Raw genomic sequence first — 12,301 nt, forward strand, 5'->3', positions numbered from 1 at the left:
CTAAGAGTTTCTTTATTTGTCGGGGGCGGGGGTGGGTGGTGTGTGTGGGGAAAGTAAGGCATGAGGAGAATGAGGGAAAGGAGAGAGGAGTGGATGATTTTGCAGGAAATATGCCCAACGCTGAGCTTCCGACAGACCTTCTGTGTGATCTCACAGGACGGGAAGCTCTTTACAACACGACTGCTTAGCCATCTCATTTAAAGGCAGCTTGCGGGGACTTCCCCGGTGGCGCAGTGGTGAAGAATCCGCCTGCCAATGCAGGGGACATGGGTTCGAGCCCTGGTCCAGGGAGAGATCCCACATGCCGCAGAGCAGCTAAGCTGGTGCGCCACGACTACTGAGCCTGTGCTCTAGAGCTCGCGAGCCAAAACTACTGAGCCCACGCGCCACAACTAGTGAAGCCTGCGTGCCGAGAGGCCGTGCTCTGCAACAAGAGAAGCCACCCAGTGAGAAGCCTGCACACCGCAACCAAGAGTAGTCCCCTCTCTGCAACTAGAGAAAGCCCTTGCACAGCAACGAAGACCCAACGCAGCCAAAAATAAATAAATAAATAAATTTATTTTTAAAAAAAAATAAAGGCAGCTTGAGGAGTGAGTGTGTGTACCTGGCCATGAATCTCTGGAAAATGTGAGGAGTAGCGCACTGGGTTGAAACCTACAAGGTCTGAATTAATTCATGCCTAACCAAGTGGACCGAGTTTATAACTATGCATCCCTGAGTAGGGTCGGTGTGCCAGGAGGAAAACATCTCCCCGCTGAGCTGCGGAATAACTTCATCACTGACCTGAATCAGATGCAGCGGAAACGCAACATTCAGTACATACTTTTACAGGAGAGGGAGGGGAACGGAAAGCAGAGTGAGCCTGGCTGGAACGTGAGAAAGAAGACGGCAATGACTTGGCTGGGCGGGGCCCAAGCTTGCGCTTTCACCGGCCCCCCGTTCCCCGCAGACCAGTAACTCTCCACCCAGCATTCGCTGTGGATGACATCACTGATTTCCCAAACACGCCCCAGCAGTTTCCTGCTTCCCAGAGTCAAGCTAAGCGAGGTTGTCAGTGGGGCACCTGGGTAGAGATGTGGCCAGGTCAGGTCACAGAGTGGAAATGGAGGCCACACCAGGGCCCGTTTGCTCGTTCAATGAGCTGCTTGTTTTACTGCTGATTTTTCAGTCCCCTTTCCTTGGACAGGTTTCCGTGCTCTGATGGGGCCAGCCCAGACCAATCATGGCATGTACATATATTCAGTGCCCAGGATCACACGGTCTGTTCCAGGAAGAGCACAGGGACCAAAGTGAAGGGTGTAGGAAGGGACAGGGGAACTGCCCAGTGAGAATCACTGCTCCAGACGGACTGGGAGCTCTGACGCACTGCATCTTACAGCCCCCAGCCTAGATGCTTCTCTCTCTCCATTGGTCTGTGAGGCCAAAGCACTAGGATTCTCTCCACAGTTTCAAGTAGCCACTGTGTCCCCCAGAAAGGCTCTAACTGGCACCGAACACCATGTAAACGCTGTAGGAAGTCTTAATCCCTTCAGGGTAAACTGCAGGATGGCTTAAGCCCAAGATCCCAGCTCATATTCTTGTCCTTAATAACCAATAGGTCCTAATTTTGTGTCCTAAGTTTGTCAACAGAGAAGACCTCATATTCAAGAGAACTTCTAAGTTCCTCTAAGGAGCCAGTCTCATTGCCTCGATGTGATATCAAAGGAAAATAGTCCGAGACACCAAAAACTACCTTCAAATGGACTTCTGCTAGGAATTCACACTTGGTTGGACACCTCTCCAAGCCAACTGTTCTGACAACGTGTCACTGTGTGGAAGCCCCGCCCGAAAACAAATTAACATGGAAAAAACGATCTTGCATTTCCTTAGCAGAGTTTGGGGCCAGCAAACATCTGACAAGACTCCACAAACCATACTCAGGAGTGCACTTCTTAGAGGAACATTCCAGCTCTTCTGTCCATTCTTTGGTGTCCCAATTTTCAGGTGTTAAAACCCTACAAGACAGCCAGGAAGGGCAAGATGATTCTACCAGCCTAGTTCCGCCTGCCATACGTGTAGTCTGACTCCCTTGCAACTAACTGGCCCTGGCTAAACGTTTCCCCAAGTACTTTCAGTTTACCATTTCTCTATTTATTGTATTTTCATGTTATGAAAGTGACATATACTTGATGCAGTAATTTGAAATAAGCAGAAAAGAAAAGAAGCTGTTCATAATATCACAGCCCCCTGTCAACATTTTGGTGTCTTTTTAGTCTTTTCTATATGGAATGTAATTTACTTCCCAATAATATGATTTTATAAACTTTGCTTACATATGAATGTTTTTATGTCACGAAATTTATGTCAAATGATGAAACAGCCCTGATAAATTATAAAAACCTAAAGACAATATCAAAGCAATGGGACCGCCAGACAAAGACCACCTACTAAATTGGGGAAGGGGTGGGGAATGAGATTGTTTTGGAGAAGTTTTGCAAGTTATGAGATTTACTGAGCACTCTATACCATAAGCTTTGAAAGAATTTTTGGAAACTTAACAGGGTAATCTGTAGAATATAGGGTTGGAAAATCTTAAAAACAGTCTGCTCTTTTCTCCCCACATCAAAGATCTGGATTTGCTAAACTATTTCTCACAAGGAGATGTACTAAGTGGTGGTGTGTTGGTCAAGGATTTTATACTCTTTTGTAGCTTTCAATAATATGATGGAAAGAATATACAAGAATAATGCCATTAACGAGAGGCAAGGATACAGACGGAGCTTAGTAGGAATGAAGATATTTTAGGAAGGAAAAATGAGATAGAAAACACTGCCAGGACACGTAAGGATGGGGCAAAGGTCTTAGATGGCCCTAGCCGAGGAACCCATGTACGACAGCACCAGGAAGTGAAATGTACTGGTAAAGTGTCTGCACCAACTGGAGGTCACAAATTGGCGATCAACTCCAGTTAAAGCAGTAACTAAATAAAAGATGATAAAATCATTCAGTGGTAGAAAACTGTGGCCTATAAGTAAGGATGGAAGGTAAAGCAAATATTTAGAAAACTAAATCTGGAGGGGGAAAAACCCGAACTCTCCAGCACTTCACCGTGCGATCTGCCGAAGTCAGCAAAGCTGGAGATGTTTATTGTTTGAGGCAGGACATGCTTGTGTTGAGATCCTCCACTTTTAGACCTACTAGGTAGCCAGGAGGACGGGCATCTCTTGAGGACACACCAGAAGGGATTTCTCCTTTGCTATAAAGCCCACGGTGTTCTGCACGTGTATGATTTTGTTTGCCAGCATCTGCCATAAGGCCCCTCAGGAGAGGACCTCCCACCGGACAGGTATAAATGAATGCATGAATGAATGAACGAGCAATGCAGAAAAACTGAGGGGCTTTCTGATTTTGAGGTCTCAGTTTGGGCTTTTTTCCTCGAGGGGAGAGACGGATGTGTGCTTCAGAGGCACTCAGATAAGCCCGTGCTGAGTCAGGGTGATTCATCAGGCTAGAATTTTCCCACCTGCAGGAGCCAGTCCCCGCAGTGTCCCCATCCCCCTTTGCCTCGGTCATCTCCGTCATCCCAGCAGGAAATTACTACACTGTGTCTCCCACACGGATGATGAATCTTAGAAGCATTCTCACAGACTGTGGCAGGGCCCCGGACGGGGTCAAGTAAAAGTAAATACCAGCCCTTATTAGGCGATCCTGGCCTCCTGCGGTGCGTTTGCTGCGGACACCAGCGGCTTCCTGCTCTGTCACAGAAAGCAGAACGCAGGTCACCGCCTCCACGTGATGCTCCCTGACCTCCAGGAACTGCTTCCTTCCTCGCTCCTCACGTGATTGTTTTGGAGGATTTTACCGCGGGGCCCTGCCGCTTACGGCTCCACCCGGGGCTGGAGGCACGGGACCTCCTCAGGGAACCCAGGCAGCCGGAGGCCACCCCTCGAGGACTGCACACACCTTCATTTTCTAACTACCAGCCCGGCGTCCAGGAGGAGCAGAGGGGCGGAGGGATGGACTAGTGGTCATGCACACACACAAGCTGTGGCTGACGGAACCCTGGCTTTCCAGAACTGGTCTTACAAGGCTGTGGATGTGAGGGTATTAGTTGAGGTGGGAGGAGACTCACAGCATCTATTTGCTTAGTGACCCCACAGATTTAAAGTTATGATTGGTATTTAATGACTCTTAAATGCTCAGATACTCAGAAGCTATCATTTATTGACTCACAATTTTTTACACCCAACCACTGTCTTTGTTAATTCCCTTCTATCTACCTTTACCAGCTGCCTAAAGTGGGGAAAGCTGCTTTACTGGGGGCTCCCCACGGCATGGAGCACAGAGCCACGTGCACGTTCCCTGAATGAATGAATGAATTTGTTGGGAGAACTACTGTGGGATTTCAAATCTGTGCAGGACAAGACAGGGCAGATTAGAAACTCGGCTAATTCCCTCCTCAGTTGTGTCCACTGTTCCATGCTCTTTGGGACCCTCGTGGCCGCTTGTCCCTGGTCCCTCTGGGCGGGTACTACCCGGCTGTGCTCTGCTAAGCAAAGGCCTTCATGGACTGAAGACCAGATCTTTGGCCCTGAGGGGCTGCCATCAGGGAGGCCATTCTAAGGAAGATAAAGCAAGTGCTCCTCGTGTTTTTGTTAACTGAGGTAGGATTAAATTATACTCAATAAATTTTACCCTTAAAAAACGTGTAGGTCTATGAGTTTTGACACATGTATACAGTCATGGATCCACCACCACAATTAAAATATAGAGAAGGGGTCCCCAACCCCCCGGCCATGGAACGGTATCAGTCTGCGGCCTGTTAGGAACCGGGCCGCACAGCAGGAGGTGAGCGGCAAGGGAACGAGCGAAGCTTCATCTGCCGCCGCTCCCCACTGCTCCCCATTGCTCGCGCTGTGGCCTGAAACGTCCCCCCTCCCCCATCCGTGGAAAAAACTGTCTTCCATGAAACTGGTCCCTGGTGCCAAAAAGGCTGGGGACCGCTGATATAGAGTATTTCCGTCACCCACAAAAGGTTGCTGGCGCCCCTCTGCAATCTGTCCCCTCCCCCCGTCTGCCCCCTGGACCACTGATCTGAATTTTTTTTTTACCTTCAGTTGCACCTTTTCTAAAATTACCATTCAGAACCTGTTTTATTTGAACCCTTCTCTCTCTTCCAGCACCGTCGCTATGCCTCCCTCAATGGGAAACTCCACCGCCAGCTCCTGTGCTTACTCTCTGGTCTCCCCGTACCGCCTACGATGGTTCTGCCCAGACCCTCGAGGGCTCCTGTTACCCCATTGGCTCCGGAAACATGGCAGTTTTCCTAGTACCATCCTTTACCGCTTATTTCTCTCGTGCATATCCTTGCTTCTCCCCTGTGTCCACCCTCATGTATATGCTTAAAGCTCTCAGGGCCTTCTTCCTGCCTGTTCCTTTCTTCTGAGGGCTGTGTCTGTATTTCTCATGGATTCACAGCATTTTATAGATCCTATGAGCACTTTCAGCTCTCTACGTACTGGCCAGACGCATTTCTGGCCCTGCCCATCTGTCTTCTTGACTGTGTTCCTTCCGCGACGGACAGCATCACCGTCTACACTCAGGCTAGAAGTGTCCTTTGCCCCGAGCCCCACGTGCAGGTGGCTACCTTCAAAATATACCTCGAGGGCTTCCCTGGTGGCGCAGTGGTTGAGGGTCCGCCTGCCGATGCAGGGGACACGGGTTCGTGCCCCGGTCCGGGAAGATCCCACATGCCACGGAGCGGCTGCGCCCGTGAGCCATGGCCGCTGAGCCTGCGCGTCCGGAGCCTGTGCTCCGCAATGGGGGAGGCCACAACAGTGAGAGGCCCGCATACCGCAAAATAAATAAATAAATAAATAAATAAAAATATACCTCGATTTTGTCTCTACTCCCCATATTTACTTCTACGGCTGCCATGCCAACCTTGATTACCTCTGGCCCCAGCCGCTATCTCCCTGGGTCTGGTTCTCTTTCCTCTAAACATTCTCCACATTGCTACCAGAGCTATTTTTCTAAAATATAAATCAGACATTTTTCTTTTCCAGTGGTGAGGACCCTGGGCTTTTACTTCTGAGGGTGCAGGTTCGATCCCTGGTGGGGGAACTAGGATCCTGCAAGCCACGTGGCACGGCAAAAAAAAAAAAAAAAAAAAAAAAGGAAAAAAAAAAAAAACCAGACACGAAACCCACCTTACAGTAACTCCCCAGTGTGCATGGGATAAAATCCAAGGTCTTTAAGATGGCAGCTGAGATCCTTAACAGTTTGGCCTGGTGTTGCTACCCTAATCCCATTTCTCAGCCTCTCAACCCGTGTCCAGCTCCAGCCACACTGGACCACGCTGGGAAGGGTACCATGTATTTCTGTGCCTTTGAGTCAAAATTCACCGTTTCCCCAGTTCAGAGGTTGATTCTCTTTTTCTTCCACACACCCCCCTGCCCCCAACCTGGTAAGAAATAGCTACTGCCTCCCTGGTGCCCTCAGAGTATTTCAAATGCCAACACCAACACCATACGTACTGGATGCCTCTGTGCTGTTCAGCCCACTGCTCCTCTTAGTATATCCTCACAGCTCCTCCTCTTAGTATCTCTGTGCATCACGGGCATTAAGAATTCAAAAAACGCTTCTTGAAAACACTTTGCCCAATATCAGACGAAACGTGTAAACATGGAGGCAAGCAACTCTGTACTCATGATGCACTTTTTACCCATCCACTGCCTAAACAACAGAGCCACATGGCTTATTTTAAAAATTGCTATGTTTCCTGTTTGGACTTGGATCAGCTTGTAACAACAATGACAGCAACAGAGATGATCAAGATTTTCTGTGCTGAATCTAATCCAGGGGCGTCCCATGATGAGAAGACAAACCAAGGGAAACCACCATATCTCTGTGTGGCTATAATGAAGCATTTTATGTATTAAGCCTAACATCATGGATTTTAAGTGCTTTGATAAGCTTTCACTTCCGTGCTATCTCCCCTCCATCCAAAGAGAAGCTTTGAAATAACAATAACCATCCCGTAGCAACAATGTCCCGTCACAAGGTCAAAAACGAGAACTCATGTGATTTGCTCATTTTCTTAGGCAGAGCTCCCCCCTTAATGTGCTGACAAAGAGGTGAAGGCTGAAAGACTGATCTCCCCAGCCCTGGGGTGGGGGGCTGGTCCTGTCTCTTGGACATGGCGGTGGCCTCCATCTACCCCACCGCAGTGAAGTCTTCTCATTCTGAGGGCAGTGATGTGAAGATCCAGAAGCCCTACACTGAGCCACCCCACCACTTCAACAGCAGGCTGGCTCCTCCCAAATTATTTTCTTCCATGTTCTATGAGGGGGGAATCGACTTTACGACTCAAGGGATCCTGAAGACAGGGCAGATTAGGAACTGCCAATGCAGGGGACACGGGTTCGTGCCCCGGTCCGGGAAGATCCCACATGCCGCAGAGCGGCTGGGCCCGTGAGCCATGGCCGCTGAGCCTGTGCGTCCGGAGCCTGTGCTCCGCAACGGGAGAGACCACAGCAGTGAGAGGCCCGCGTAACGCAAAAAAACCCAAAAAGATAAAGAAAAGAAAAATTCAAACCCTGATGGCAGGTGCATTTTTCACGGTGGAAGAGAGTATTTAGGAAAAGAGCAAATACCATTAATTACTTCCCAATACCCGATCTGTAAGGCATTCCCAGAGCATAAGGATTTCAGGCATCATGACAACACAGACTGGGGAAGGTTTCTGGAGAATGTTACACACTCACCGTTCCAACCAATGGGTAAATGAACCCAGCGCCTATGCTGGCCCGTACGTCACTAACGGGTAGAATGAAATCCTTGGGTACGCCTTTCTTGTCAGGTTGGTGAGACAGGGAAAGGTGGGTCTTAGCCATGCAGATGGGCAAATTTCCAAAACCCTGTAAGAAAGGAAAGGAAAGATGTTCCTTGAGCATAAACGTTCATCTCCTGTACTTGTTTGACCCGCACTCCACAGAATCCCCACGACTCATATCCACACATACAACAGTGCTTGTTACTGCTTGTTCATTGAACAAGATGATGAGACAAAAACTCATCTGCACGAGATCATCACCTGGCAAGTTGAGGGTGTCTATTACTTATTTTGGATAATTCTTGTCACAGAAAGGCAGCATTATGTGTGTCTTTGAAGAAAAGGTGGTTATTTGCAGGCAAGCAAATAACTGCAGGCAGCAGCAGCAGCAGCTGTAGAAACCACTTTCTAAGGATATTAATATCCGGCACTCAGAAAGGTAATCTGGAGAAAGGCTTTGTAACAAGGCTTTTAGTCCCGTTGTTCGCCCATTCTTAGAGGCTGTCAGGAAGCAAAGAGCCTCTTTGTGTTGTTTTATGAATCATGGCTATTTGATCTGCGATTACATTATATGAACTAAGATGAGGTCACTATTTAAGCCTCTTATTTTTAAGGACCAAAGGCGATGCCTGACCCAGAGTTCCAAAGGTGAAAGGGGAGGCAGTCACATGTGGGGTCTCACAAAAAGGACAGTGTCCTCGCTGCCTGGTCCCGATTAAGGGTACACAGTGCCTCCTTAGAGACTTTGCTAATTAACTGCAACCACATACTTGACGCATAACTTTTAAGAAACTTTCCCTCGGTGGACAGACAGAGATAAAAGGAATGCAATCTTCAGAGGTAACCCACACAGAATTTCTTATGATTCAACCTAGAGCTACTTGGAAGATTTCAGAGTACTATCAACTGGGGTTGGGGGTGGGGTGTTCCCTTTACTCTTAGATACGGATCAGAAATCTGCTGGGTGGCGATCACAATTGCCCTACAGAAATGGTGCCCAGAATTTTGGGTTTCAGAGATCAATCAAATATTGACATAATTTTTATGAACTGATATGGGTTTGCCAATTTAAAAGTTTGCCAGTAAGAATATATTTTTTAAGAACCCAATATGCTATATACCATCACCATATTACTTCACAAAAGAAAGAAGATTTTAAGCCTGAGAAAACATCAGGAAGGACCTAATATTCAAATCAATGATAGTCCTTAAATAGCATTATTAAAAACTTATTAAAAAAAAACACCTCATGACAATGACCTTATTTTACTCATTTCCTTGCACATGAGTGAAAATTTCGCTGCAGAACAATGCCAGTGTGTACAGCAATGTTTGAGAATCATTTATTAAAAAAGCACAAGCCAAGAGCATTCTAAGCTCTTGGAAAATCCTAAGAAGAAATGAATTGCTGACTATCTTACCAAACCTGGGAGACTACTGTGGCTAGTGCTGGTAGCATAGGACAAAATATTAAATATGCTTTGAAAATAGAATTTAGGAGTTGGGGGATTAAAAAAAATAGACCAGTGACATGCATCATGAAGCTCTTTTGCCCCCAAGCTCTTGAAGAGCTCTGACTTCTATCTGATCACAGCAAACTGCAGGGGGTGTTTGAGGCACACGGCCCCTCTGGTTAAGGTGGCCGAACACGCTGCAGTGGAGCCTATTCGACATAACCATCACAGGACCAGACTCTCGCTGCTGAATCTTGGCCATGTGCACGGCAGAAGGTGATGGAGCCTTCAGCCATGGTGGACAATCTCAGCACCAAGCCAGTGAAGCACTTATATAAGAAAGAACACCAAGCACCCCCAACTTTACGTGCTGCAGTCCTCTTTGACTAACCTGGCACCATGCTACCATTTTTAAGACAGTAAGAGGAAGCCGTACAGATTATTTAACTCTTGACTCCACTGCTGCACGCCCAAGAACAGTTTCAATGTTTCTGGCTGACTAGCAGGGGCTAAAGATCACACACACAGATAAACATGGACACTACCTGTATTAGACAAATTTATAACCATAAAAGCCAATGATGTATGTACTCTCACCATAATTACAGTTAACGTCCTACCCAAGGACATTAATTCAATTTTTGTAGACCACAGAGTAGATTAAGCCAAGTTCAGCTGGTGGGATATACACCAGCTACCAGAGGTTGAACCTACTGTCACTTTAGCAAATTATGAGACAACAAGGAGAATGGGAAAAATCTGAGAAGACTAGATATGGGCAAATAAGTGTGTGGGGAGGAGATGGAAAAATCTTCCACAATGTTGGATGCAACACTTGGATATAGGTTGCTAGTGAAATACTAAAAGTGGCCTTCAGGTTGAACCTACTGTCACTTTAGCAAATTATGAGACAACAAGGAGAATGGGAAAAATCTGAGAAGACTAGATATGGGCAAATAAGTGTGTGGGGAGGAGATGGAAAAATCTTCCACAATGTTGGATGCAACACTTGGATATAGGTTGCTAGTGAAATACTAAAAGTGGCCTTCAGAAACAAGGATGGTTCATTAGAAAAGGAATGTGCCATGGATAAGGTGATTCTTAATTCAAGCAAAGCATTTGACAAAATTGTTCCTAATTTCACTGTGGGTAGAAAACACATAGGTATAATGAAGACAGCTGGTGGAGGTACCGTTCAGTGGAGGGCTGCTGGACCAAGTGCTGATGGAATGGACGTCAGCCAAGGGGCAGAAGCCTCTCATGGCCCACCTCAAGGACTTTGCTGGGCAGCGGCAAATGGTACATTTGCATGAATCACTGCTGATATATACCTAACAGGAGAAAATAAAAGCTAGCTCTGCTCTGCCAATCTGATAGTACCCCAAATTACTTTAAAATGTATTTTTTAGGGCTTCCCTGGTGGCGCAGTGCTTGAGAGTCCGCCTGCCGATGCAGGAGACGCGGGTTCGTGCCCCGTTTTGGGAAGATCCCACATGCCGCGGAGCGGCTGGGCCCGTGAGCCATGGCCACTGAGCCTGCGCGTCCGGAGCCTGTGCTCCGCAAATGGGAGAGGCCACGACAGTGAGAGGCCCGCATAACGCAAGAAAAAAAAAAAAAATGTATTTTTTATTACTACAGTTTTTATTACTGTAGAGTTGCTCTGTGGTCTGGAACTGAAATATTGGATGTTTCAACAAATGAAAAAGAAATGAAGGTGCAAGTCATTATGATCTTTCGCTGAAGGACGTAAAAGAGGATCTGAATCAATGGGGAGAAATACTTTGTTCATGGGTGAGGAGATGCAATACTGAATAGAGGTCGGTCTCTCAAACTTAATCTATTAGTTCAATCCAATTCCAATAAAAATCCCAAGAGCACTTAGGCTACGTGGCCAACCAATTTTAAAATTCATAATGAAGAGTAACGGCAAAAATAGGTAAGATAACTTCAAAAATAAATAAAACCAAAAGAACAAAGATAAGGGACCTGCCATACCAGGTATCAATCATACTACAAAACTACGCTGATTAATTCCATGTGGTATCGGCACAGGACGAGATGATTAATCAAGGGAAGATAACAAAGAACACAGAAGGACACCTCAGCAGGTGTGGGTTAGTACATAGTAGACATGGCACAAAACAGGGAAAGGACTGACTACTGAACTGACTTTTGGCTGGAGAAATAAAATTAAATTCCTGCCTCACACCAGGCCCCTAAATAAGTCCAATATGGAACAAAGGCAAAATCTTCAAAACTCTACATATTGGGGAAAAAAACTGGGGAACTCTCTTTATTATCCTGAGGTACGGAAGGATTTCTTAAACAAGGTAACAACAGACTCTGCCTTAAAGGAAATGATTTATAGACCTGACATTGAAACTTAAAGTTCCTTGTATTAAAAAAAAAAAAGACATCAGAAATAAGGATAAAGCATAAGGAACAGTCTGGGAGAAGATGCTTGCAAATAGTTAAAAGATTAGTTACTAGAATGCATAAAACTCCCACAAACTCAGAAAAAGACAAACAAATATTTAATATTAGGCAAAAGAGTGACTAATAACAATATGAAAAAATGCCCAATCTCATTAGTGATCAAGGAAAGGCAAATTAAAATGATGAAAAACCAATTTACAACCGTGAGATCAGCAAGACTGAAAGTATGAGAATTTCAAGCGTGGGTGAGGATGTGGGGAAGATGACCCTTCAAAGTGCTCTTGGTTGAGATGTTAAAGGTCTCGCCTACCATGAAAGCTTCCTAACTGGTTTCTTCACTTCTAACCGCCCCCACCGCACCACTCTACTGCAAGTCTAACCTTCTTAAAATGTACCTAAGTCAGAAAAACTCAAGATCACCTCTGCTAAAACTCCCTGAGCGCTCTAAGATCTATCTCAAAGGCCAGCATCTCCAGGAAGCCTGTACTGACCGTCCTCAAGCACACGTGGGCGTTCTCTTCTTTGCCATCCGATAGCCCTGTAATGCTCTGACCTGGGTGTTACATGGCACCAGAGGTTCAGCAGGGCCTGGCAATGA

The 12,301-nt window shown here is 46.4% G+C and overlaps 1 protein-coding gene across 1 annotated transcript in view; it reads right to left on the reverse strand.

The window, feature by feature from the left end:
* Positions 1-12,301, reverse strand: part of MTHFD1L (methylenetetrahydrofolate dehydrogenase (NADP+ dependent) 1 like) — a 194,981-nt gene that overhangs the window by 37,486 nt on the left and 145,194 nt on the right. Inside the window, exons 26-27 of the mRNA XM_007458769.1 lie at positions 12,195-12,256; positions 7,746-7,898 (exon numbers count right to left, since the gene is read on the reverse strand). Of these exons, the coding sequence (XP_007458831.1) occupies positions 7,746-7,898; positions 12,195-12,256 (215 nt within the window). The remainder of the gene's footprint in view (positions 1-7,745; positions 7,899-12,194; positions 12,257-12,301) is intronic.

This window comes from Lipotes vexillifer, unplaced genomic scaffold (assembly GCF_000442215.2).
Source record: "Lipotes vexillifer unplaced genomic scaffold, Lipotes_vexillifer_v1.1 scaffold639, whole genome shotgun sequence".
Taxonomy (NCBI): Eukaryota; Metazoa; Chordata; class Mammalia; order Artiodactyla; family Lipotidae; genus Lipotes; species Lipotes vexillifer.